This window comes from Amblyomma americanum, chromosome 1 (genome assembly GCF_052857255.1).
Source record: "Amblyomma americanum isolate KBUSLIRL-KWMA chromosome 1, ASM5285725v1, whole genome shotgun sequence".
NCBI classification, from domain to species: Eukaryota; Metazoa; Arthropoda; class Arachnida; order Ixodida; family Ixodidae; genus Amblyomma; species Amblyomma americanum.
The window spans coordinates 24,182,434-24,210,197 of NC_135497.1; the positions used below are offsets into that span (position 1 = coordinate 24,182,434).

The following is a 27,764-nucleotide window of genomic DNA, read 5'->3' on the forward strand; positions in this document are numbered from 1 at the left end:
CAGGCAGCCGCTTTGAGTTATCCAGTCAAATTTGCGTTCGGAATTACAGGACCGCAGAAGTTCTAACTATCCAGGATTTCGAATTAACTGAATTGGAATTATCGAGGGTTTACTGTATTTCTTTTCATTGCACTTTGTGGAAAAGTGTTTCTCCTTAAGTTCAAACCACATGATTGATATTCGAAACTATTTAATTCAATTTTCAAGCAATTACCGTATTTGCTCGTGTAATTTGTGCCCACGCGTAATTTATGCACCCCTAATTTTTCTCCCGGGTTTTTAATAAAAAAAAACTTTTACTCACACATTTTATGCTGTCTGTTGTGCCAGACCACCAGTGTACATGCGGGTGTGTGCAAGGCAAGCTTGGGGAGGTCAACGCGGCCGTGTGCAGCTATGAAAGGTGTGAGTGGCGAGTTAAAGAATTGCGTGCCGATTACCCGGCTCTCTCACATTGGCAGTCACTTTCCCACACGAACAGTTGCGAGAGCAAACTTCTGGTAACTGCCAGTGTGCACGAGAATCCGAAACTACTGAACCATTTTCTGTTCGGTTTGCCACTTGTCAGCCAGGCTGCGTGCGAGGGTGCTGGTTTATCACCTGTTATTTCCATTTGCCTGTGACTGTTGGCTTTGTGGTTGTATCGTTGCACGTTTTTGCTTTGAGCTGCACACGCACCGTCATGCCATCCCTCGTAGAACTACATAACGTGGGATGAGGTTGGAGGGTTGTGTGTCTTATATTTTTAGTCAACTTTTTCTGGCCAGCGAGGGGTGTAAGTTGGGGGTCAACGTACAGGTGGCAACACACGGTATATATTGCGCGTTATTACCTTTGTAGAGTCTTTTAGGATGTGTTGGTGAAATCTCTGCGTAATTTGCACACCACCTTTTTGAAGCCCTAATTTAAAGAAAAAAAGTATGCAGGTTGCGAGAGTAAATATGGTATTATTCATATTGGCTTCGCAACCGAAAATTTAATGTTGGCACGCCTCTAGATGTCATCTCAGCAAATGAAACAGTGATGTATTGGCTAATGTGGGAACTAGTATTTTAGCACCTTTGCCAGCTTCGGACCACCTGTGCATCTGTACCATATATTGGACTACAGTTGAACTAATCTTTGTTGAACCAGTGTAGGCTACTGTTTGGTGTCTGTTGCTATCAAATTAATAATTCAGAAGATGTTTCCTTTCGTGTCCTAGCATTTTAGAGCTATCATAAACATGAAGATAAGCATTCATTTCTGGTCTCTCTGGTTTCTTTCATCACAGTCACTTCCAGGGGCACCAGATTCAAACTGCATTCTCAGTAGAGTGATACTCCCCGATGGCTCTTCCACTGTGGTTCGAGTTCACCGTGGGGAAACCGTTGGTGCCATGCTTATGCTGCTGCTACAGAAGCGCTCACTCACGTACTCAGTTGTGGACATCTTCATTGCTGGCTCAGACAAGGTTAGCTGCCCTGTAAGGTTCATTGCTAGAGCACACCTTACCCTGGTTTTTCTTTATTTTTTGTTTCATAGCCTATCAACCCTAATGTTGATGTCACGTTGGTCGGCTGCAAGGAGATCCACGTTGAGCCCCGAGCAGTGTTCTGTGTGATCCTGCCTAACAGCAAGATGCTTGGTGTAAAAGCAGTTCCTCGTCGCTCGTGCGGAGAAGTGCTTCGTCCCATCTTAGCGAAGTACAGTGTCCAGTTGGAGCATATCACTCTGCGAATGGTGAGTAGAGGTTGTGTATTGTGTCCACATTAGTTGTGCTTAGGGAGGAGAATATGTGAAAGTATAGGAGAGAAACGCAATATTAGCTACTGCACATTTCACTGTTGCCCTCAGGAAAAAAAAAAAGATTTGATTAGACGCTTCGGGTAAGCCACTTGAAATGGAGGAGTGCTGGAGAGTTCAGTAGCTTTAGATTGAGCGTTGAGCTGAGTGGCTGCTTTGACTGCCTTTCAAACACTAGTTCGGCTTTGGCAGGCTCACAATTTGTGGGAAAGTTCTAGTGACAAATACGTTCTTATTATTTACACACAGCCCGTGGCAACAGAGTTTTCTTGTGATGTTAACAATACGATGGCTAATGACAGCAATGATGGCTAACTTTATGAATAACCAGAATGCTGAAGTTGCCTCAACTTTGCAGTTTCCTGTGCAAGGTGTGACTCTGAAGCCACTGTCATCCAGTGCCCTTGTTGCTGATGTTGATGGCCAACATATCGTGGTGCAGTTCAAGGAGAGTGGTTCCGGTAAATTTAAATCTTTTTTTATCTTATTCATATTTTAATTGCATGTGGTATCAAGAAATGTCAGAGTACTTAGCCAAAATTTGTTAACTTTTGGCTGTTGCTTCTGTGATGTGTGCAGTGCATACCGTGTGATGACTGGCGCTTTTTTTCCAGAGAACCGCAGTGCACCTGCTGTGCGACTTTTGCCCCATGGAGAGTCGGTGGTGCCACGGTTTCTGGATGCCATTCATGACGGGAAAGTGCAGTTTGACGACCTTGGTGTCACCGACCTAGACATTTTGTTTCCACCTGTGGTGAGCATACTGTGTGCCCACACTACACTGGCGTATGATTGTTTAAGCTCGAAATTGAAGCGCCATTTTTAAACTTTGGATTACTGCTGTGGGGGCTAAGAGCTTTAGACGGATGAAAAATGGAAGCAAGCTTGGCTAACCTAGCTTTTGGAAAAGGTGTACAGTGGAACTTCGCTATAGTAAACTTGCATGTAGTAAAATCATGGGTATAGCGAAGTGAAAGTGCAGTTCCATAGGTGCCTGTACCTTTTTTTTTTTTTACAGTAAAGATACCTTTAATAGAGAAATTGTTATAGTAGTAAAGAGCGATTGGCCATGGCAACAAATTTCCGCAAAATCGTGACACCGCAGCTTAATTGCAAAGCCAATAGTATGAGCCAAATGGACATTGAAGACAGTAAAACGGTGCTCTTTGAGACAGCTTAATCACCAGGCTCGTGAGCTGCGAGGGCAAGCCAACTTTTCGAACTTACGAGCTGTGAAACAAAGTGCATGGCGCCGCCACGGTGGCTCAGTGGTTATCACGCTCGGCTGCGGACCTGAAGGACATGGGTTCGATCCCGGCCGTGGTGGTCAAATTTGCATGGATGTGAATTTCTAGAGGCCCATGTACTTTGCGATGTCAGTGCACATTAAAGAACCCCAGGTGGTCGAAATTTCCGGAGCCCTCCACTACGCATCCCACATAGCCTGAGTCGCTTTGTGACGTTAAACCCCCATAAACTATAAACAAAGCACGTGGTGCACATGGAAAAGAAAAGAAATAACAGGAAAGCGAGCTATCAACATCGACGGAAGGCTGCGCAGGCCGCTGAGAAAGGGACGACAGTAAAAGAGCAGTGAGGAGTAGGGGAAAAATAGTGGGGTCGCAGCCCTAGCCAGCGTGAAGCATGAAGCAGCGACTGCAAGAAGTGGAGGCCTGGTGGCATGATGTAAAGGGTTTTGATACTCTTGTTTATATCGTGCACATTTCTTAACTATTGTCGAAGCATGTTATAGCTAACAGGTAAAAAAATCCTAAGATTGTTTGATATAGCTGCCATTTATGATTAAAATTTCTTAAAAGCACGCACGCAAGGGAAGTTTAGTTGACAGCAACTCAGGCGATTTTACTAGAGAAACAGGGAGATGTTTTCCGAAGATTTAGCGTCGTTTTGAAGTCGCTCGTGGCGATCTCGGAGGCTGCAGAGAACTGAGTGCCAGTTAGGGTGGCTTCCTCACACAGCACCATCAGCACGCAATATAGGAAACCTGCGCTGCCCCAAAAAAAGGGGAGGGGGGTGCCTAAATCTGACACCCAGCGCCATCTGCTTTTAAAATGAGTAATCTCATAGTAGGATGGAGCAGACGAGCTGTTAGCGCGTGGCTGGCACAGTCGCTGATTCGTCAACTTTCTGTTGCATTCGTAGACTTTCTGTTCCAGCTTTACTGTTGCGAAGAGCAAGAGCTTTTTGAGATTAGTTTAGCAGCATAACTTGATCGCCACAGTTGCCTGCTAATGTCAATACTGGCCGTGCTGTTGCAGCACTGTGAGAAGCATGCCACCGTTGATGCTGCAGTACAGGTTTAGAAGTAAAATTCCTGTTTACTGTTTTTTTTTTCCTCTTCAGTTTGCCTGAGAATGCAGAAAAATTTTCATAGCAAATTCCGTGTATTTGTTTATTTATTTTATTTATTTAATACTGCCAGTCTTGATAAGCTCAAGCAGAAAGGGAAATACAGTGTGAAGAATGCAAAGCCAATATTTAGGATACCATTTAAAAACAGAAACAGGCGGCTACATATGCATGGATTCAAGCACAAAATGGGTAGGTAATGAACACAGCAAAAATTTCTTGCCAGAAATTCACATTCAGAAATTCACATGGTAGGCCCAAGCAGAGGGGCAATACATTATTAAAAAGCAATAGAACATTTAGGAGACCAAACAAAAAGAGAAACAAAGGACCACGCAGGGATAGATTCAATCACAAACTCATAAAGAACTGGTAATACTATCAGTGCTCGTTAAAATATTCAATGGAAGCTGGTCCTACTCTGTTATTGTGCGAGGAAAAAAAAAGAATATTTAAAAATGTTGGTTCTGGTGATGAGGGGTTTATGACTGCGCACAACAATGTCTGGTTAAGTGGTTTTATATACGGGTCCATTTTCTTGAACAGGGGATGCATATTAGGAATTTCACTGTAGAAAAATTGCTTGGGCTCATAAAGATATGTAATCACTGGAGATTGGCATGTATCCTGAAGTAATACCTCATAGTTGCATTTTTAAAAAGTTGCGGAAAAAATGTATTATCTGGGAAAACGTACGATCCAAACCACCTAATCTTAGGAAATGGAACTGTTCAGTGAGGTATAAAGACATTTCTTCACAATTTCACATCATAAAAATGTGATTACCATTACTTGGCACAAAATCTAAACAGGTCCTTTTCTAGTGCTCACAGAATTCAGTCCGCGTTCACGCTGTCTTTAGTGTGGAAGGCACTTCGTAACGCATCTGGTCCGTCGATGGCAATGATAAAAGTAAGTAGAACGTTCATTTGGGCGAGTTGGTATAGATGCATCTTTAGTAAAACAGCGCGAACAACGTAGGACAAGATGAAAGAGGACACAGGACAGGCGCTTACTCTCAACTAAAGTTTATTAGGCAACACCTGGTGTTTAAAAAGAAAAAATCACATAGACAAAGTACATGACATGTCACACTAAAAGCGATAAAACAAGAGGCAGAGATGCTTACGACGCTCAAATGCCACCAAGAAAGGCTATCTCTTTGTCATAAAGAAAGACTGACGTTTTGCTGACACAACTGGCCTCTTGACTGATATAAAAGGCTTCCATTAATTCCCGCGTGGTCTGTTCACTGTGCGTATAAAGCACCTTCGTGCTACGCCAGATGGCCGTGCATTTTTTCTTTTTCTTTTTCATTACCTCACACTTTTTGCAGTGGCTGACCAAGTAAGAAAGATCCTTGTCATTTTCCAGATTATTTTTGTGCTCCTGTAACCTTTTATTTAGGCATCGTCCTGTCTGCCCAATGTACTGGGCAGTACATTGGGCAGACAGGACGATGCCTAAATAAAAGGTTACAGGAGCACAAAAATAATCTGGAAAATGACAAGGATCTTTCTTACTTGGTCAGCCACTGCAAAAAGTGTGAGGTAATGAAAAAGAAAAAGAAAAAATGCACGGCCATCTGGCGTAGCACGAAGGTGCTTTATACGCACAGTGAACAGACCACGCGGGAATTAATGGAAGCCTTTTATATCAGTCAAGAGGCCAGTTGTGTCAGCAAACCGTCAGTGATTCTTAGTGACAAAGAGATAGCCTTTCTTGGTGGCATTTGAGCGTTGTATGCATCTCTGCCTCTTGTTTTATCGCTTTTAGTGTGACATGTCATGTACTTTGTCTATGTGATTTTTTTCTTTATTAACACCAGGTGTTGCCTAATAAACTTAAGCTGAGAGTCAGCGCCCGTCCTGTGTCCTCCTTCATCTTGTCCTACGTTGTTCGCGCTGTTTTACTAAAGATGATAAAAGTAACCAAAATCATTCCATCATTTTTGGATGCCCGACCCCTTTGCACTTGGTACTCTGAGGAAGCCACTGCGGTGGCTGTTTGTCACAGCGTTTCTTCTTTTTAGAGGGGCTCTGAAAGGGGGTCTATTCTATTTGTGGTATACTTGTGATGTTAAAGGGCGCCGCTTCATGAATATCCTACAGTAAGCATTTTTTTCGGTCCACTTTGTAGAAGCTGAGTTATCTGTAGTCAAAATTTGAATTTTAGCACCTGCGTGCCTTTCTCTTTCCTGTTGTCACTTTTTGCACGCTGAAAGGTCGGCGCTTCTCCGCCGGCCCTACCGCCGGGGGGGGGGGGGGGGGCAAAGCTTCCTGACCCGCCGGAGCTACTACACCGCTTATTGGCCGCGGCAATGGTAGCTTCCTGATGCATGAAAGAATCTAACCAATAGCCATCTCTGAACTGGTATACGCAGGAGCAGTGTGACAGAGTAGTGTGCAAGCATGAAAAGGTCACCAGAAAGGGCTTGTAAACTTTCGCGTGTGAATTCGCGTGTGTGGGTTCTCTGCTGTGCGTAGATATGTATTATTTGGCTTAGGTGTTCATGACAACGCAATGCAGTGATTGAGCAAGTTGACATGCTTCTCTCGGAAGGTGTTTCGGAGCTGCGTTCCCCATACCCGACCCACTCGTATGTAAGCACATAGCTGTAGTTCGTAGATGTTTTGCCCCCTTGCTCTTATGCACCATGAAGAAGCCTCAGCGCTTCCCCTTTTCATGCCACATCCCCGCAAAAACGGCGGTATTGAGTGCTAGAACACCTTTTTTTGTTTTTAATGCGATAGTATTAGTAGTCTCTTTACGAGAAAAGCCTACAGGGTGTGTTAGTGTGTGTACCCGCAGATGGTACAGAAAATCCCAGAGATGGCAAGAAAAATAGGGTGGTGTCATCAAGTGGCCGCAGGACGCACATAGCAAGCCGAGCATCGCCATTTCGGATTATCATATACATGTTGTTCATCTTTATAAACTCCTCACTGGCCGGTCTCAATGTGGCTCCAGTTTTCCCAACTGCATTTGTAACAAAATTGTGATGCAGCCGTTTGTCGTACAGCATTCCGGGTGGTGTCATACGATTTCTTGTTGCATATAGCTTACATGTGCTAGTGAAGTTGGAGGCAAGCTTGTGACGGGGATTCAAAACGACGACATACGCACCTTCCCTGTAGCAACACTTGGAGCGCCAGCTAGGGTGGCTTCCCCCCATTGTAGCCGTGTCGCATGGAAAATGATATGTCAAAGCGAAAGCTGTCACCATTTTTATCACCTCCATGACAGCCGACATGAGCGTGGGATGGTCACTACAGGCCTACAATATCGATGGGTGCAAGAGGCGTGTACAAGTGCTGACCACCTGGCTACCAATCCTCCATGCCACTGTATTTCCGTGGCGCTGTTAGCGAGTGTAAAATAAAACATGAACCTTGGCACAAACGCTTTTCATAACACCACCAGTTGCTTGTGTAATGTAGCAAAGCCTGCCACCCACCATCTGAGCGGGCCCAGCTTGGCGCAGGGGAGTGTGATATGTACATTTTATGGCCAGCCGTGTTTGATGTGTAAAGTAAAAATTGCATATGCCTGTTAAAAATATTTAGGGAGAGTTTATGTAGCCATAAATTTGTAATATCCGTGTTTGTTATATGTATCAAGGTTCAACTGAGGCCTTAGAAGACTACTCCATGTTCACGCAGAACTTTCCCCCTCATGTTAGACATGGCTACGTCACATTTATGGAAGTAAAGAAGTACTACAACAAGACTTGGATGAAATAGAAAACGTCATTACATGGAATGTGATAACTGAAAATAATTCAGTGCATAATGGTATGAGCATTAGCAGGACGGAAGGTATTTCTAAGTGGTTCTTTTCTGAGCCAACATAATGTGTTTACTAAGTAGCCAACTTGCAGAATAGCATCCTTAAAGCCATGCCACCACCAGCTTGATAAAGTAAAGACTGGTATGGTAAAGATTTTTAGTGGTCTGAGTAATATACCAAATTACCGGAACCATGGATGTGAGATTACAGTGGATTTAAAAGGTGTAATGAATATTAGTTGGATGGTTCCACATGAGATCGAAAAAAGGGTGGCGGTCGACCTCTAAAATTTATTTGAAATTTTTATACATTGTTGCCTTATGACTGGAAAGAGGAGATCCACTATTGGTTTCGTCCCTTCACAAATTTTTTCGAAGCACCGAAAATTATTAATGACGAAGAGCTGGATTTTCATGCTTATGTGCTCTTCTGTTTTGGCCAACTCTAGTTATGAATTAGAAAAAAAATATATCAACGTTAGGTATCTGAAAATGGTTCAGGTAAATATATGTACATTTTCATTTGTGCTCGGTTATTTTGGTCTCTTTGGAAGATGTAGATTTTATTTAAAACTTTGTCGAAGTCGGCTGAGGGAGCATTTTTTTGTCTACTTTGCAGGTCCTTATCTCAAAAAAGGCTTATGGCAGAGCAGTAGTAATCATGCACTCTGTTCTATTAAACTGCTGAAAGTTATATTTATATGATTTTTCAACAAAGAGATATGATCGTGCTGACTTCAAGAAAACAGTGCACTGCGAAAACTTATGACGACAATAAAAAAAAAACATTTTTGGTATTCTTTAAGCTTTATTCACATATGCTCCTCTATCAGCTTTCACAATAATTAAAAATATGGTGCATAATTTTGTTGCTGTAGTAATAATCATCTCTACAGTCGAGCCCGCTTATACATGCGGCGTCCGTTCGTTATATCCCGAAGTTCGTAGTAAGTGGACCACAGCTTTAAAGACAGTTGCTTGTCAAAACACAAAATTTTTTCTTTGCGAAAAAGCCCGTGATGGACGTCTCTTTTTGCAGCGCAGATTCGATGAGGGAGGTTTCCAGTTTATTTAAAGCAGAAGCGTGCTCTTCACTGAGGCCTTTAGCATTGACAAGTTGTCTGAGGCTCTCCTCATCCTCATCAGATTCCTCCGTGTCACTCTCGTCCCGCACTTCAGAAACGATGCCCTCGTCCGTGCACGGTTCCGCTGTGTCGGCGTCGTCATCAGCAGAAATAAAATCATTCCAACCATGACCCCCTCCATGTCAGAGTCGACGACGCGCTGCCACAAATCGCCGGCAGGCTGGTCATCTTCTGAAGCATCAGGCTCGGCATCAGACACTGTGTCGACGAAGCTGGCCTTGGGGAAGCAGTTCCGCTCGCCTGTGGCCATCGCCTCCGCCCAGGCCGCTTTCATCATCTCTACTGCTGAATACAATGGAAATGGGCACGGTGTTCCCATCCAGCATTCCGAATTACAACCAGGGCCCGAGGTTTCAACAAAGCCAATGAAACGTTCGCACCGCAACAAGAGTGACAAAAGCGCACGATGAGGTAGACGTGACACGTTCACAGGTGGCAGGCAATCAAGCTAAAGATACAGACGCACAGCGCCAGCGGAGAGACCAATGAGGGGTATCCGTGAGCGTCAGTGCAGCCACCTCTTGGCTCCCACGGAAGGCCTGCTTCATCGAGTGTGGCCTCCGCGATCAGCACCGGCAGCTGTCCGGTTGATCGCGGAGGCCACGCGCGGATTTGCAAGAGAGTGAGGAGAGGGTAGGGGCTGGGAAGGCATGTCGGCGCAGAAAGGGTAGCTCGCTTCAGAGCGGCACGAAACGGGGCGGGCAGTTCGCCTGTGATGAGGCTCGGGAAAACATACCACGTGCCGGGCGCACAAAGGGGCCGGAGGCAGGTTATCCGGGTTAACGCCGGGTTAACGCCGCCCATTCGCTGTAACTGATCAGCAGGGCTTAATGACATTCGTTATACGTGTGATTTTGTGCCACTGAAGCAATGTATATTTTGACGGTCATGCAGGTCTCGTTCGTTATAAGCGAAAGTTCGTCTTAAGTGGGGCCATTATGTGTGGGCTCGACTGTACAATGATGCCCTTGCGCAAGGCTCAGCACACCATGCAGGTCTGAAGAGTCGGTGACATTTGTGAATCTCGTACAATTTTTAAGTTTTGGTACGATATTGTATTTAGTCCTTTATGTCTCGACGCGGTAAATCAGCTATAAGAGACACCAAAGTGAAGGGCTCTGGATTGGTTCTGTCCACCTCGGTTTCCTTGATGCACTGTGGGATCGCACAGCACACGGGGCGTTTTCTGCATTTTGCCACCGCCAGAACACAGCCAGGATTCGATGCGCAGCTTAGATTACACAAAAAGAGAAAAGTTTAATAAGCAAGTAACATATTTTCAAGTAACTTGTAGTAAAATGGATGATAAATTTAGAAGGTCATGGAGAACCGCTTCATTAAAAGCAGTTTATTTCTGGGCTGCAATTGTTTATTCAACTGATTCGACAATGCACAATGCCTTCATTCGAGTACGTTTAGTTCCTTCCAGGCCGACCCGGCTGCGCGTGCCACTTGCAATTCTGAAAATGCTTCTCTTGATGACATGGATAGCTGCCACGCATGCCATGATTGAATGCCATGAAAGGCATGCACTGTCATCCACTCTTCCTTTTTTTAACTCGTGGGAGGCAACAACTTCTATTTCTTCCGCCTGTATTAGATGCACACCTTTCAGTTTTTCTGATAAAACAGCTAAAAAGTTTCTGGCTGCCCAAATTGTGCTTTCAGAGTTTGTTTGCAGGTTGCTGAGCATTGCTTGGTGCTTGGAGTTCAACTCCATCGCACCCATTTTTCTCGTGTCCATTTGCTGAAAATATCCATTGGGTATTGGGACAATCGCACATTCCAAACTCAAAAAGCTGATATCTATTTTTTAAATGATTGGTGGCTCCATCACTCGCATATGTCATCTTGGAGTGCACCAGCAGGCAATCATCTACCCATTCTCTCACTTTTTTTTTTGCTGCCAAGCAGGCATGAGCGGAGTCGTGGCTCAAGTCGTCACTAACAGTGGTGAAACTGTTGCTAGATTTTGTTGTTGTGACCGCATATGTAAATATTGATACCTGTTTCATCTTGCCACTAACAACCAAAGGTGATTGAAGAAAATGTCAGCATCGAAAAGCCTTTTTCACAAGGTCGCCTGACTCCCATTTCGCTAGCAATACTTCTTTGTCTTCTGGAATATTAAGTTTCTTCAGTGTCAGAGACCTGCCTTAAAAGGCACTACAGCACCTAAAAGGCACTGTATTGATGACTGAATGCAAATGAATGCTGGGTGAATGTCATCAGCATCGATTCTGTAGCCGTGATGTTCTCAAGAGTGGCAAGACAAAGTTAGTTGGCATAAATGACACATGCACACATCATATAGGGGATAACATTTTACTCATCACGGTCGCAAGGTGTAGAATTTTGATAGGCTAAAGCCAGAATCGGAATGGTCATCTTTGTATATGCAGAACGCCTCTCTAATTGATCTTGTCATGAAACTCTTTTATACTAATACTTTTTCTCTAGCGGTCGTAACTGAGAGGACATCCATTTTGTTAGGATTTTCTCTGGAACATTCCAACTTGTCCTTCATGTAGTATTCATGTCCCGCAGATATGCATTCAGGGCTCCTTAACCCTGTACATAGTTTTTGTGTATATTACCTCTCCCCCTTATCCTGTCTTCCTGTCCCCTCACCTCTTTAATTTCATTTCTCCATTCTGCCTGCTATCGTTTATTAGAAAGCCTTTAATGGCTCATACTTGCGGTGACCATCCGTCTGGTCACGTGACCTCGCGGTGTCCGTCCGTTACATCCTAGGTCACGTTACCTTGTTGCGTTATCACAACCAGACCTGTAAACTTGGGACCTTGGCACATGACAAAAGTATTAACTCTGGAACTAAAAAGGTTAGGAGAAAAACCGCTGAAGAATGGTTGCTTCAGATAGAGGAAGACTGCGCCCAACCGGCAACCCGGCGAAGGAGCCAGTGTCCAGTTACCGTCACAGTCTTTTGGTAGGGTGGAATGCCAACCTGGGGTGCATCGCATGTGGCACTGCACTGAATTGCAACCCACCTGCTGCCCCCCACGCGTATGCTGAGCTATCTTAATCACTATGATACAGCTCTGGTGCTGGTACAGGGTTTAGTTAAGATTTATATACAGTAATGATATTGAATGATAATGAATTCTACCGCGGCAAATTCAAATTCAGATCAGTGCAATGAGTCGCAAACGGTTTTTTGCCTTACCGTACCAAGAGATATCTAAGTGCCTCCAACGAATTTTTCCGCTGCCCCAGCTCAGGTGCTTCAGTATCGATGCCGGATGCTGGGACTGCACATTTTGTGAAGATATTTAATTGCAGAAGTAGGGAAAGCATGGGTAGCACAAGTAGTCCATCTCATTGACATTCACAGATCTTTCTGATGTTAGGAGTTGCTTCAAAACGTTAATGTCTAGGTTGGAAATGCTACTTTGCAATGAGCTTCTTGTGCTTAGAAAGGTAGCCTGCACAAAACACTTGCTCAGAGCTATACTTTGTCAAAATGACATGCACGTGAGCAGTGGAGTAAGAGAAAAACACAAGTACATCCCAAGCTCATCAGCAACAGAAGTGAACATCCAATAACCGCTAGGTAGTGTTGTTGTTGTGCCGGGCTCCCCTCCAGCCTAAATGGATTAGAATGCGGACTATCTTGTCCGGCGTAGCCACTGCAGCGGCGGCAGCGCCAATAGCAAGTCTCCTCTGGAAGCAGCCAGCAGACCTTTTGCTGGGGCACCCTCTGCCTACGTGATGAAGATTGCTCCCAAGGCCTGCCGCAGTGTACCACCCGGAGAGGACCCGGTTGTCATCTGGCTGCAACCACCGTGCTGGGCCGCATCACATGACCGTCATCAACCGAAAAGAACGTCGTGCTGGACTTCGAGCACAAAAGGCCTCGTTTCCAGTGGTTCTTCGGCGTACCGAGCCCTGTGGCAGCGGCAGGCGGGTGTGCATTAACCCCATTCGTTGCAACCATGTCAGGAGGGAAAGGACCAGTTTTCAGCGGTTTCCTCTACCCTGCATGGTTGCCTGAGGCCACGAAAATGAACTCTCATGTGTTGCCTCTTTAAACAGGAGTCTGGGGTGCACACGCACCTGCTCAGCATCCCTGCAGTCACGGCCGCTCTGGAACCCAAATTGTCTCGAATTGACGTCCTTGGTGCCGCCGACATATTTTCGCTGCTCCAGACCTTTTCTAAGAAACTGAGGTCCAATCCTGCCTGCATTCTATAGGCGTAGCAGGCAAGTAGTTGGATCTACATCATTTGCTAATCCCCGTGCAAGGGTTTCATTGGAGAGGCTGTAACTACTGGAGCAACAAAATTATGCAACATGTTTAATGATTTTGAAAGCTGGTATAGAGGTGAATATATGAACAAAGTTTAAAAGCTATCAAAATTTTTTTTATTGTCATCAGAAGTTTCCATCGTTCTGTGTTTTCTTGAAGTTAGCACGATCATATCTCTTTGTCGAAAAGCCATATAATATGAACTTCAGTAGTTTGACGGAAATGAAGACCTGCAAAGTAAACAGAAACATTTCCTGGGCAGACTTTGACAAATTTTATAAAACTTCTAGGGATGATTACGATACTCTAATGCAAAATTTGAATGCAGCTCTGTCTGCTTCAGCGGCGCAAACGCCAGGGTCCTCTCGGAAGGTGGTGCCTAGCCTCTACTCCGGCACCGGGAGCTCCTGGGTCTTCTCAGTGGCAGTGATGATCTTGTGTTTCGGCGGCGTGAACGGCAGCGTCGTCTTGGTGGCACTGATCCTCTCCTCGGGCAGGTCGTTTAGCTGCAGACACACCTCCCCTTCCCGAGCTAGCCACCCTAGCTCCACGCTTGCAGTGGCGGTGGACAGCAGCGCATGCGGCACGCACCACTGTGGCGCCATCTATGAGCGAGCAGTGGCGCTCTCGTTCGCTCGGTTACACCGACGGCGGCGACGCCAACCCAGCTCAACACACTAACGGGCGAAGAGCTGTACTCTAAAATCTATACTTCCCAGGCATACAAAAATAACTGAGCAGAAATAAAAACATGCATATATTTACTCAATTTATTAATACATTTTCTGTAATTCATAACCAAAGTTGACCAAAACAGGAGAGCACCTAAGTGCAGAACTCAAGCTCTTCGTCGGTAATAATTTCCGGTGCTTCGAAAAAATTGAGGGGGAGGGGGGTCAAAAGTGATTGTGGATCTCTTCTTTCCAGTCATCAGGCAACAATATATAAAAATTTCAAATGAATTTAAGAGGTCAACCAGCCACCCTTTGTTCATTCTAACGTGAAACCTCCCAGTTCTTGCTTGTAGTGGCTGGCAAGTTGAGCATATGAGTTGTTTTAAGGTTGACAAGATTAATTTGCTAGAGAAAGGAGATGGAGAGAAGTGCTAATGAAGTGTACATGTTGGACCCTTGCACAGGTGGAACTGCGACAGTGTGGCAAGAGCCATGGCATGTACCTACCACCATCTGCACTGCGGCCGGGCATCGAGAAGAGTCCCCTGGTTGAACGTCTGCGTCAAAGGGAAACCAGCCCACGGTCTAGAGATGGTAAGTATCCTGGTTGCACACAGCTGCTGAAATCACTTGACAGGTTGCACTTCCACATGGCACTGGCTGACAGGTGGTCAGCAATGTTCATTAGCAAAATTTACAAGTGGCTTGCTCGGAAACTGTCACTATACATGTTCCAGGCATTCTGTCCTGTGGATCACTGATAATAGCGTCTTGATTTATGTGACATCCTGCATTTTATGAAAACTACCTGGTGAACTGTTTGTCACTGACTGCACCATGCAGACGTGGGTGGTGTTTTTTGAAAACTAGAAATTTTGTCGCATCCTTCAGCTCTGTGCAGTCATGATACCGTCACAAGTCCCTGAAAGGGTTGCAGATAGTATCTGCCAAGTTTTCCACGCAGTTCTTGCAGAATCTTCTCCATATCATGCCCACCGTGCAATGTTTTCGAAACACAAAGAATTCAGTAAACATAATGCACTGCTTTGTGTGTCATTGTTCCATGTATTATCTCCACTGCTGTCAGAACGACTGGGCTAGCGGGCCAGTCAAGTTGCCCCTGGGAAGCTCTTTTCAGCAGCTCTCTCATGTATTTGTTTATGCATGGAAAATAAACATTGTCATTGTTGGTTTTTCATTGTTTAGAAATCAGTGTGATAATACAGAACTGAAATCTCCAACAATGGACTTATCACGTAATAACGCACCCGCTACAGTGGCTGTCAAAATTCTTTTTTTTTTCCTGCTGAAACCATGCAAGCTTTTGGCGTTGACGAGGTGCACTCGTGCGCGCACATCACTGCATTGTGCACCTCGAAATTGATGCTTTGGACACCTGGTATGTGGGAGAAATCCAGGTGCTCCAATTATTTGAAGACATTTTGCTACGCGTGGTGTGAACATACTTGCTACATGTCGCTTCATTGAGACTCTGCCTAGAACCACTGTTGCTCCACCAGTTTACGCAGCAGTATGTGCACCAGGTGTGCCTGAAATAATGTTATCATGATGCTTGCTTGAGGCTCAAAATCAATGCTAGTGTACCAACGCCGGCGGCATGCTTCGTGTAATGACATGCCACCCGCTGGCACGCCAGGCGATGGCAGGGGGCGGTACCATGCCGCTTGCTTGGTGTCACTAGGCCTAACGTGCTCCACATTGAAGGCGCAGCGAAAGAGCTTTGGAACTAGTCACCGCTTTTCATAGAATGGCTAACGTCGTTACCTGCTACTGTAGAAACAGTAACTTTAGACTGATATGAACATACAATTGATTTTCGTCACGCCTTGGACAGTGAAGCAAGTGAAAAAGTGGAACAGCCGAATGCCGTCTCGCACCAATAACTGTGGATTGCAAACGCAGAGTTCAAGCTGGCGACAAAACCACCGAGGCAGCCGTGCACCAAATTGCATCTTTATGCACACATGTCAGCACATTATTCCGATTCCACAGGGAATGCCAGCAATGCATTTAGAGTGGAAACTGACTTTGGCAGCTGTTTTTGGTGAAACCAAAAAAGAAAAGAAAGGAAAAGGCATATTTGGATGCGCAAAAGAAAAAAAATTGCTGGTTACTCTCAAAAGCTATGTTGAAGCAGAACCTCGCTCCGAAAATTGTTTATAGTGGGGGAAAATAATTGCATTGCTTTATTTGGCTTGCTGGCAGGGAATCGGAAATACTTCATTGTGGCGGAGTTTTCGTTGTAACAGTGTTGTACTGAACAAACGCTCGCATCTGCCATTTATAAATACCAGGCGGCATGGACTTTGATGCCATGTTTAAATGGCTTGGAGCAGTCCTCCACACTTGCTGCTGCATGGTTTATCTCCTCACACTGTATATTAAGTTTCAGTAATGAAATCAAAAAATCAATTTTTTTTTCATTGATTTTTTTGCCTTCATTTTTTTCTGTGACTTGTTTTGTATCACATAACAAAACGGCACTGAAGTGGCACACATTGGAAGGACAGCGCAGGCATGAAAGATGTGCATAGAAATTAAAGAGGGTTTAAGAAACTCTGAAAGATAACAAAGATATGACGAAGAAAAATTGAAACACATTTATCTCACATCTGATTGCACATGCCTTGGTGTCTTCCTGGTTGAAAGTATGATTTTTTTACAGCAACACCTCTTAAGTGCCTATTCCTGGGTCTCAAGTAGTAGTAGTAGCAGCAGCAGCAGCAGCTGTAGCAGTAGTAGCTGTAAAATTGTAGTAGTCATAGAATAACTGGTGGATGCATTGCCATGGGAACCAATAGGACGGTGGTTATCCAGGAAGGAGGATGTCACGAGAGTGGAGGAAACCCAAACTGGAGGATGGTTACCGTGGAAGGAGGAGGGTATGGTGAGAGCCTAAGAAGGTGCAACTGATGGGTGGTTTCCACGGGAACCACCCAGAGGTTGTTATCCTGGAGGGAGGAGGAGAGCTTCGGTGGAAGGAGGAGCGTAGGAAGGTGTAACCATAGTGCAGTTACTGCGGGAACTGTCCGGAATGTGGTTATTGTAGAAGGAGGAGGATGGGTGTGGCGAGAGCAGAGTATAACCTGGCCCATCTGCGGCTGCTGCTGCGAAACGCACCACCCGTAGAGGGGGTCATCAGTAGTGCTTCGCGCAGAGAGCGGCGGACTGGAGCTAATCAAGAAATTAGTATGAGCGGAAAAATAATAAGAACGCTATAGAACTGTACAGTAATGAAGTCGCTCTCATATTCTGTACGTCAACATATCGTAAAACAGAAATACCGTAACGGCTGTCGCTGAATCTTTTGTTACAGTGTTAACTGTCCTGTCAATTTTTATCTAGCAAAAGGGCTGACAGCACACTAACAAAATCCGCTTTGTCTCTAGTGCATGGCGCTTTATCAAAGTATTTTCCAAGGAGCTAGAGGTGCAATTCACAAGCATATCGCAATATGTGTTGTGTGTGACAATAGCCAATGTGACCAGCAATAATGGTGATGGGACTGGCTTGCTCACCACAGCTTCAGCTTATCCCTGGCATGCTGATGGTAGTGGATGATAGTATAGTCTCTCTCAGTGTCTGAAAACATTAATTCATTCACAGTAAAAAAACTTGGGAGCCTTGTTTAAGCTGCACCTTAATAGTGAAATGCAACAGCATTCCCTCGTGGTCGAGCACCCGTCGATGTAGATGACGCGTCAGCATTCAGGGAAGGCACAGACTCAGAAGAAAGCCCTGCATTAACAGTCGTTACCGGCTCCGTCACACGGGTGTTTCAGGAGCTTGCAAGCTCCTGCTCTTTATACCATCCACATGACAGCATCATTCCGCACTGCACCTAGAGGGCTCCGTGCGCAATGGAAACGTTCGACTCCGCTTCCTCAAGGACAAACGATGATGTCACACTCACTCACAACTCTCCTCGTGGCCTCCGCAAGAAGTGGAAAGCTTACGCAAGATTTTTCCCGCACTAACAATGCGACGGAGCCACGGCAGCAGCGGGAGCCCTGTACCCCTGTCACACGGCCAGTTTTAATGGCCATCGCATCGAGAGCCTTCGAAATTCTCAATCTCCATCGAACTCTAAGGAGTTCTGTCACTGCTACATGGCAGATCTCAATGGCCATTGAAATGGTTCTTGCGTCTTATGATAAGCTTGTGTGGCACCACAATCGCTACTTTCGATTTTGTGCAAATAACAAAAATATTTTATAAATCTATACTAAATGCCAAAATACACCTATTTGGAGTCACAGGAGGTTTTTAGTTGTTATTGAAGGCCAGTTGCATTGCCTTAAAATACATTGCATTTTGTATGATTTGCTGTCGTAGTTTTGCAGTGCTCTGGCAACACTGATACTGCCGGAATTTCTGTCTTCTGCTATCGAGAGTATGAAATTAATGAGCTTTTAAACCAGACGGATACAATTTTTAAATTATTGTACAGACTGCTTGCATTAAAGTTTAGGATAATAATGTTTGTTCATGCTTTTATACCGTGAACGTATCGTGCACGAAAGTGCCCATTGGCACCGCTCAAAGCAACGCTAGCAGCCTTGGCCAGCTCTTGGCCAGCTTGGCCAGGCCCTCGAAGTCTCTATAGAGTTCCGCGCTGCTTCATTGACTCGATAGACTATTGACTCGATGTCCATTGAAACTGCCCGTTTAGCAGCGCTCAATGGCCTTTGAGTTGAAAGACTGTCAGTTCAAGGGCCTTCGAAATGTCTATGTGACAGAGGTATTGGACTGTGGCAACAACAATGATGTCTGCTTTTCGACCTCATGAGCCCCTTAACACTCCTGTTAAAATTGCCTGGTATTGAATGCTGCAAGTTCTGCATGCCTGTGTCATGCCTGTGCCATGGAAAAGTTGCAGCAGAAAAAAAAAAGAAAGCATTTGTTTACGTGCTGTATGTAATGTGCTTTCTTCCTGTTTTCCATTTTACGAAGTTGGGAAAACAAATTTGAAGAAAGCGGTTTTTTCAAATTGTTTTATGATATATATATTTGTTTAAAGGTGTTTGGATCTGTCGTGTGTGTGTGTGTGTGCATGTTTGTTAAGCGGCATGGTTCTCCTGCCGCCTTGGTGCCTTCTTGCAGATGCACGTGACCTGTGGGTGTGCCGTGAGCTGGTACGAAACCTGGATGCTGCTGCGCCGTCTCCACCTCCACCACTGCCCCCCAAGGCAAAGCAGCGAGGACCCCCACCACGGCCCCCTTCTCGACCCCAAGGGGGCTACCTTTCGGATGATGATGAGCCAAACCTAGCTGCAAAACCTCTGGAGCATGGAGACTTTGTGCACATCTCTACCAAGGCTACCCCAGCCAACCATGACTGCAACATCAGTTTCGTGTGAAGCTGCATTAACTCTGCTGCTGGGTTTGTCCTTTGGCAGTGACGATGATACTGTAACATTGCTAAGGTCTTGCATACTCCAGCAGTTTACTTTAGCTTTGAGAAGCGCTATCTGCAAATTGCACTAGACTGCTAACAGTCAGATAGCGGACAGCCATACACCTTTGTGTTGTAGTACACCTTTGTGTTGTACCATGAGGTACAGTTAAGGAAAATATGGTCTTTAAAAAAGTTTATTAATGAAGTCACAGTTATGAAATCTTCAGGGAACATGCATTTTTGCATGGCAGTTCCAAATATGTGATTTAATTTTATGTCAAACAAGTCCTTATGCATTTATGTGTAATATGTTATGTAACTTTTTGCTTCAGTTATGGGGTTCTGAAGTCACTTCAGAAACAGCAATGCAAATTTTCTTCACGTTTCTGAAGTGACAACTTCAAAACCTTATAACTCAACTTCTGTGATGAGCAAAATGATAATTTGCCCGTATTGCATTCCTTGATGTCAAAAGAAATCAATGGCATGCATTTTAGCATGTTCCTTGCAGCAAGATATCTTGAAAGCTCTCGGCAAAGAGTTGCATAACTTATTACGTAAGTGCACAGGGGCTTGTTTTAGTTCATATATGTAATCAGTGCTCAAAAGTACATGTTCCCTGAAGATTTCATAAATGGGACTTAATGAATAAAATTTTTTTTCTAAGACCAGCTTCCCCCCTTCCCCCCTCCCTTAAGCCTGAATGCATTGAAATTGAGAAATTGAGAAGAGTCCGCGATTTTACGGTATATCCAGGCTTCCGTTTCGTGCAGTTTTTGCGTGAAGACACTGAAAAGGAAGTGCGGGTGGAAACCAAAATATGAAATAAATGTAGATGTAGTCACCCTGAAATAGATCACAGTGAACCCGCATGACTCGAAGCCATAAACGCTGAGAAATGTTTCACGATCACGCTGCGACTGTGACAGCAGCTGCCGCCACAATGCTTCTACGGGTCGGGTGGCGAGAGCTGAGGTGGCATGGAGTCAGATGCGCTACGGTTGAGCTAAAGGAGAATGCACGATTGCACTAGAGCAGCCATGGAGGCACCTATCTCTTTCTGCATATCCTTGTTGTTGGTCTGTCCGCCACCGCTGCCCTAGGAAACTCTTCGCCTCACATCGCCGGTGCTCTCTTCCGCTCCCGCTCCCAATGAGCGACGGCTATTGGTGCCGGAATCGCATACAACCACGTGGCGGTGATGGTATGCACACTGCTTGTCTTGTGTTTTCTTTGCTATGCTCCGTTGTGTAAGGGTGGTTTTGAAAATGAACTGTCGTAGTGCCACTTGGTGCGACACTCCTAAGTGAAAGCAGCGGAGACTGCCGGTGGCGCTTGAGCATGGCACATTGTATCAACTGTGGTTGCTTGTTGCAGTCATAGAAGTTCCTCTAATGCCAGTTCGTTTTTTATTGTCATGCGTGATTTGGCCAAATTTCAGGTAACTCGCACTAGCTGATTGTGTGTATATATAGCGTAGCGAGTTATATCAAGGTCAACCGCCGCAGTGCTTTCTTTACATGGAGTCCCGAAATAGATGGGCTTCAATGGGGGTAGCATTGTAGAATAGAGAAACTTCGTAATATGGAGGAATTCACTACATGGAGGTTATTTGCATCCAGGTTGAACTGTATTGATTTTGCTAAACGCAAACTGGTATTGCAGTACTTGATTGCTTCAGCTGAGTAGTCTTGAATGGGATACTGGCGTCAGGAACAGATAAGCACATGGCTGAGCAGTTTCTCCACTCTGATCTGTGTACTGCTTTCAGGAAACTAATGTGTGGATGTTTTATTGTTAGAACTTTGTTTGTGAACACCATGCGTGCTTAGGATGTTAAAGGGGCTGTGAAGGGGGCTCTAATAAAGTTGCGGCATGCATGGGATAGTGAAGCACACCGCTTCACGAATAGTGTCCAGCAAGGATTTTTTAAATGCACTTTGTAGAAGCTGAGTTATCTGGAGTTAAAATTTGAACTTCAGCGTCTTTGTGCCTTTCTGTCTCCTCTCGTCACTTTTTGCACGCTGGAAGGTAGGTACTCCTTCACCGACCCCGTTCTGGGAGCGGAGCTTCTCGACCCGCCGGAGCTAAGCGGCTTATTGGCCGCGGCCACGGTAGCTGCCTGACGTCTGAAAGAATCTAACCAGTGGCCACCTCTCACCTTGTCTACGCAGATGCGGCGAACGGAGGAGGGTGCGAGTATGAAAAAGTCGCCGGGAAGGGCTCGCCAACTTTGACACGTGATTGTGGGTTGTCTGGTGCGCATAGAAGAGTATTATTTGGTTCTGGTTTTCATGGCAACACAGTGCAGTGATTGAGTTAATGTGCTCTCCTCGGGCGGCATTTCAGAGCCCCTTTAAGCGTGTAAGGCACCTCTTGCGATGCTGCATTACAACATTGCATGGCACAGACATAGCCATAGCCAGCTTTCTGTGCAAAGCATTCTGTGGACATCTCTTCACTCTTTTCATTTTTCAAACTTGCCATCAAGAAAGAGTGTTCGATTGATTAGTGAGAATTTTGATAGATGTCTATTGTAGCCATTGTTTCATTTTAGGTTTTACTTTCCTGAGCATGTTTGTTTGCATATCTAAAAAAACTTGGTTTTCTCAAGAAGTGCCTAATAAGGTCATGCTGCTCTTTTTCCATTGTTTTGGTTTGTGAATTTAAAGGCTTTCTTTTAGGTGATGGAAAAAAAGGTGGCATTTGTAAGAACTGCCATGTTTATGTAACATAGTGGGTCACTAATTGCCACAGGTGTTCATGCACCACTTTTGGTGCCATTTTTTGCATTTCTGCTGTAACAAAGCATTTTCATGTTTGCTTTCCATCAATGGTGCCTCTTTGTGCAGGTGTGTAGATGTTAGCCTTGCTGTGGAGCAGATGTTAGCACAGCTTGTGCCTTGTACTCCACAGATGTATTATATAAAAACGGTGCTGTGAAAGTAGGCATGCCAATAGGTGTCTGCTTCTTCTGTTCTTGAAAGCATCATTGAAAGAATTGATAGTCAACATTCTACCATTTGTGGTAGACATAGCATATACCTTGGAACCAGGAAAGTCTTGTCATTTAGTGTTCGTTTCTCTTACTGCGTATGTATGTTTGTGTTTGTTTTTTTCCTGTCTCGAGAGGCACCACCTCATTTTGTGGAGGTAAACTTTTTCTTAGTGTTAGAAAGATAGCATTGTTTTGCTAGCCCAGTGTCCTAATATTACATTTGTTTCCTACAGATTTGCCATGTCTAATATAATGTACACAGCAACAGTGCATGCAATGCTGAGCGCTGTTTTTTGACTGGAACAGCCAGGTACCACTTGTTGCAAAAAGGTAGGGGCATTGCTTTTGCTTTTTTTTTTGCAACATATGGCACATTGCCGTAGTAATTGCTTTGTACTCGGCACCTTTACTGTAAACCACACCCAAGTCCAACCAAGATGTTGTCCCCAAGTCATGATAACTGTCCAAAATGCACTATGTGTCATGTCACAAACATTCCAACCTGGAAGCAAAAGAAGTGGGTCGCCCGTCTCTCCAATCAGCCACAAACTTATTTCAACTGGTCAGTTTGGAGCATCTTTCCTTTCTGCATGGTGGGGCACTCTTTCTTCATTCCTACTGGCATTCTTTCAGTAGAGGCTGGAACATCTCAGAACTGTTTTGAGACATCAAATAACTTTTATCATTGTTTGTATTGCTGAAGTAGTGTCATTTGAGTAACAGCTATGCTTTTTAATTTGGATAGCACTTGACATAATTCAAGAGTAGGCGCAGTGATGACAAGACGTGTGCCTGCAAAATGTTTGTTAAAGAGTGTTTCCTGAACAGCCTTGTAAATGGACAAGAACCACCAGCTGCATCAATGCCATGGTGCACTATTCGGGAGAGGAGGTATGCGGATGTAGTATACGCATTCTGGGGTTGTCATTAGCCTTAAGGCCCTGTGAAATATGTACATTACACGACAAATCGTCATAAAGTGCTTCTGAAAACGAAAATGTGGTGGGCAGAGGCTGGGTCCAACTTCCATAACTAGTTATAACAACCTCTGTCGGGCTGTCTGCCAAAGCACATTTGCTTTTTGCTTATCAAATTAGGATTGGCTCATTGCCAGATTCAGATGCTCTTGCATGCATTTGTTACCCTGCCTCAAATCAGCTAGGGGAATTCACTAAAAATCTTTGAGCACTCTTCATCCAGCATTTAAAGACTGTTCTGGGTGAGGAGTGGCATCAGTTAGCACGAGATGATGTTAATGTTTTCTGCTTTGCTGAATTCTCTGAAGTAATGTGTAGGCTGTGGAACAAAGTTCACACAAACAAAAAAGTGTGCTCTGTGCAAAGTCTCTTGGAATTGCTGGGTGCATCTTATTTTTTAAATTTCTTATAGTGCAACAAGAAGCCTGGACTCATTTTCATCATAAGGCAGGAAAGGTAGCATTTTGAGAGTAACTTGCATTCTTTCGATTGATGTGTTGTCTATTGGTTCATTCCATTGTTTAACACAACTTGGCCATGTTTTGCAAACTTATGAGTGCCAGTGTAACTAGCAATGTTGCATGCTTCCCAGGATTAACTTACTAAGCAACATATGCTTTCCTAATGCATCACCTCACACAACAGTTATTCTCTGCCAGTTTTTGTGCTGCGTAGCAAGTTTCATTTCTTGCAATCAGCAGTTGGTGCCAAGTCTGAATACCAGCAATTCAGCATGCATTGCATTTACAATGTTTTTATTTTTTTGTGTACATATACAGCCTTTTGTGTGTACAATGAGGGAAATATTTAAGTTGCTATTAAAGAGGATTCTTCTACAACTTACAAGAGTTCGATTGCTTCCTTTACTGTCCTTGATTTGACTATTTGTGGACACGCCGATTATGGCTAACATGAGATAAATGAAGTATGACACATATTGGGTGTTAAAGGGGCTAAATCCATTGCAAATGCATATGGAGTCACAAGTGCTGTTCTACTAGGCCTAGATACTTTGGCCAGGTCCCAAATGGTCAGCTGTGCTGTTCGACAGGCCGGGAGAATACTATCACTGCCAAGCCTTCTTGCATCGAACTTTGTAGGAACACAAAAAGCTTTTAAGATATGCAGTGCTGATTCTTTAGAAAAATTCCAAGCATATGGGTGTTTCAGAATTACATTGTCAAAGTGTCAAGCAGGCATGGGAAGTATCGAAGATATACATGCATCTTGGATACTGTCTTGCGATACATTTTGTGTATCGGTATTAGGTATTGCTTGCCAAAAATGAAAGTGTCGGAATCGAAAATACATATTTAGTGGATCGTGTATTTTAACAATACTCGATGCTCAAAAAAAAAAGTGTGCTGCAGATTTTGAGGCTGCTGGAGTCTGACTTTGGGCTGGCGGCACTCGCTCAGCTGGTAGCGCACTTAAAATACAATTAGAAAGAGACGATGTCGGTGCCGTTGGCCTCAGTCAGTCCTCTTTCTTCCTATGTTCGTTGTTTTCCTACAGATGACACTTATGTTGTGCTTCTGCACACTCGGTGATGGAAGGGACAAAGATACAGGCTTGCCGTTGTGGTAGAAACAACACCCCTTCACAGCTATTTCAAGTTGCGTTGGTTGCAAACAGAAATGGAAGACTTTTGCCTTCATGCCGAGGGGCTTACAGAACGTTTGTTTGATAAGATTAATTGATGAAGAAGACAATATGCAATGCACAGCGCGTGAGTTTAACACAAGGTGTGATCGGCTGCGGCGATAGCCTAGTGTTCTCGTGCAGTGGCCAGCGAAGCTGATTGTGTTGCGCAGCCGTGGGTATGAATCCCAGTGATGGCAATATTTATTTCATTTATTTATGATTTGCCCAAGGTCACCCTCAAGGTCAAGCTTCACACTAACCAGTGAGCTGATTTGACCTCGTGCAGTAGTGCTTTCGCACAAAGTTTTTGCTAGGCTGCCTATGGAAGTGATAATTTCAACGTCACCATGGCTTCATTCCAGCGACAGTCTTAACGAAACCAGCTGCGCCAACAGTGGAGCTAAAGAAATTGGAGAAATCAGTGCGGCCAGATTTGGTTAAACCCTTTCAAATGCAGTGAGCTATGTCAGATACACTAAATTTCTGAACTTGGCAAATCATATTGCCAGCTTTATTAATATTGGTGATTTCAGTGGTGAATCGAGACGATACAGTGTCGAGTATCTGTATCAGTTCAATTTTGGTTCGGTATCTTGTTTCAGTATTGGAAATACAATTTTTGCGGGTATCAGGTAATCAGTACTGAAGATACTTTTTTTCAAGTATCGTGCCCAGCCCTGGTTTCAAGCGAGGAAAACCACAAAAGACTTGCGTGATGTGCAAGTTGTATACAAGCTAAAGAATCTTAATTATAGCTTTCTTAAGTCAATGTGAAGAGTGTAAATATTGAACTTGGTAAAAGAGTTCGAAATGCATTTTGTTGCAACAGAACATAATTGCCCACATTTTTTGGTGGGTATTTTTACCTTGCGATAAATTTAAATGTCTAGAAACTCCACTTGTTCACTGCCATCAGCATGATTATGCCAGTGTAGGCTACTTGTGAAAGTGACAATGAGGCAATTAGGAGGCAAGGATAGGGAATTGAGGAGTTTGTGATGTGAGAAAGCAAATGGTCACTGAAACAGAGGAAAGCACAGGAAAATGTTTCTTTTTTATTTGTGACATTGATCAATGGGAAATTAGTACTGTAACCATTTTTCACCTGAAAGATAAATGATTATAAGGAAGAAAAAACAACCACATGCCATCGGTGGGATCCGAACCCACGACCTCCGCATGTCGCATGCGGTGCTCTACGAAATGAACTACGATGCAAGCTGTCCTGTCTTCAACTTCTGGAGGTATTTATGTTGCGTGTAACCCTGAGAGTGTTCACCAGCGCTACCCTCAACCATAGTCGTTGGAACGCCTGTTATACTGTAAGTGTCACGTAAAACGTGATCGAGCAGTGAGAGAGGCAACAGTGCGAGAACTCTCTTGCACTTCCTATGGCATCAAGACTTCCAGAACCGAGGCCCTTGCTGAGCTAATTAAGAGGCAAGGATAGGGAGTTGAGGGTCTCATGACGACACACACACATGAAGAAAGCTAACAGTCGCCAAAACCGAGGAAAGCATAGAGGTTCTTTAACATGCAGTACACAGTATCCCAGACTGTTGGAGATGGAGAGGCACTTTTTTTTTTGTAAAAGCCAGTGCAAGAGCTTTAATGAGATTAATGTTTATCTGTCATCAGTTACTCTTTGTGAAAATGATGTAATCAGCACCTGCTTACCACTAGTAGCAACATTAAGAGTACATAAAACTACACCGGCATATAAGTGTGCTTTAACTAGTGTGCTACTGCTGATTTTAATGATATCGTTAATTTAAAAGGTAAATAGAGGTGGCTCAAGCACTGAACTTTGAGGGACCCCTTGCATGAAGGTAACTACGGATGAGAGTTTAAAGATGACAGACAGACTTTAAATGCAAGTAAAAATTGTTAGTTTTACAGTAAGTTTTTAAATTTTCGGCGGCTCACTGTTTTGATTACTTTGGAGAAGTTTATGAAGATGGTAACCACGGTTGTGGTTACCACGGATGGTAACCACAGTTTTGTAGCTATATTGTATGCGAATTCTAGTAGCTGCATTACTATAGGATATCCTACTTGAAAGCCATGCTTCTTGTGACATATTATTAAAATACTGCATGGTGTGCTTGTGAATAATATACTTCACAACCTTGTAGCAATTAGACATTAGTGAAATTTGCTTATTGCCAGGTTTAAAAACGGGAATGTGGATAACGTCTGCATGCTTCCAAACATGGGGAATGTTCGATACAGCTAAGGGTTGGACTTAATTTAAATCAAAAAGGATTGCTTTTAACTGAAAAAAAAATCAACATCCTTGACACATACACCACAGCTAGCTGGCTATTATGTAGAAGCTACACACAAAGGAGAAAATGACAAAGTACGGAAGCTGAGGCCATGGTGAGATGGTGTTACCGTTGGATTAAGCAGCGCAGGTGTGCCTTTTCAAGCAATGCTTCAATACCTTGAACAACTTTGGAGACCGCAGGCGCCACTCCTTATAATTAGAAATAATTGGTCATCCAACCAGCCCACCAATTTAACTCAGTTGGCATACCTATTCGGCTCAAATGGTTTGAACTGGTCAGCAAAAACAAAAAAAAAAATAGAATTGCGTTGGAACCAATTGACCTTTCTTCTATGACTGCCAACATTTCAACAACGAAACTGAATTTATAAATACACGTTATGAAAACCAAGAGAGACCAACAA

The 27,764-nt window shown here is 44.1% G+C and overlaps 1 protein-coding gene across 2 annotated transcripts in view; it reads left to right on the forward strand.

Moving 5' to 3' along the window:
- LOC144111460 (regulator of G-protein signaling loco-like) overlaps positions 1–24,265 on the forward strand; it is a 76,176-nt gene extending 51,911 nt beyond the window's left edge. Inside the window, exons 10-16 of one of the 2 annotated variants that reach the window (XR_013310053.1) lie at positions 1,274–1,453; positions 1,525–1,722; positions 2,144–2,246; positions 2,400–2,539; positions 14,497–14,626; positions 19,157–19,656; positions 20,077–24,265. Coding sequence is in view for 1 of the 2 variants with exons in the window: in XM_077644778.1 (XP_077500904.1) it covers positions 1,274–1,453; positions 1,525–1,722; positions 2,144–2,246; positions 2,400–2,539; positions 14,497–14,626; positions 19,157–19,413 (1,008 nt within the window). In the remaining variant the exon portion in view is untranslated. Of the gene's footprint in view, positions 1–1,273; positions 1,454–1,524; positions 1,723–2,143; positions 2,247–2,399; positions 2,540–14,496; positions 14,627–19,156 lie in introns of both variants that reach the window. The other variant, XM_077644778.1, reaches the window with a different exon arrangement.
- The last annotated feature ends 3,499 nt before the right edge of the window (positions 24,266–27,764 follow it).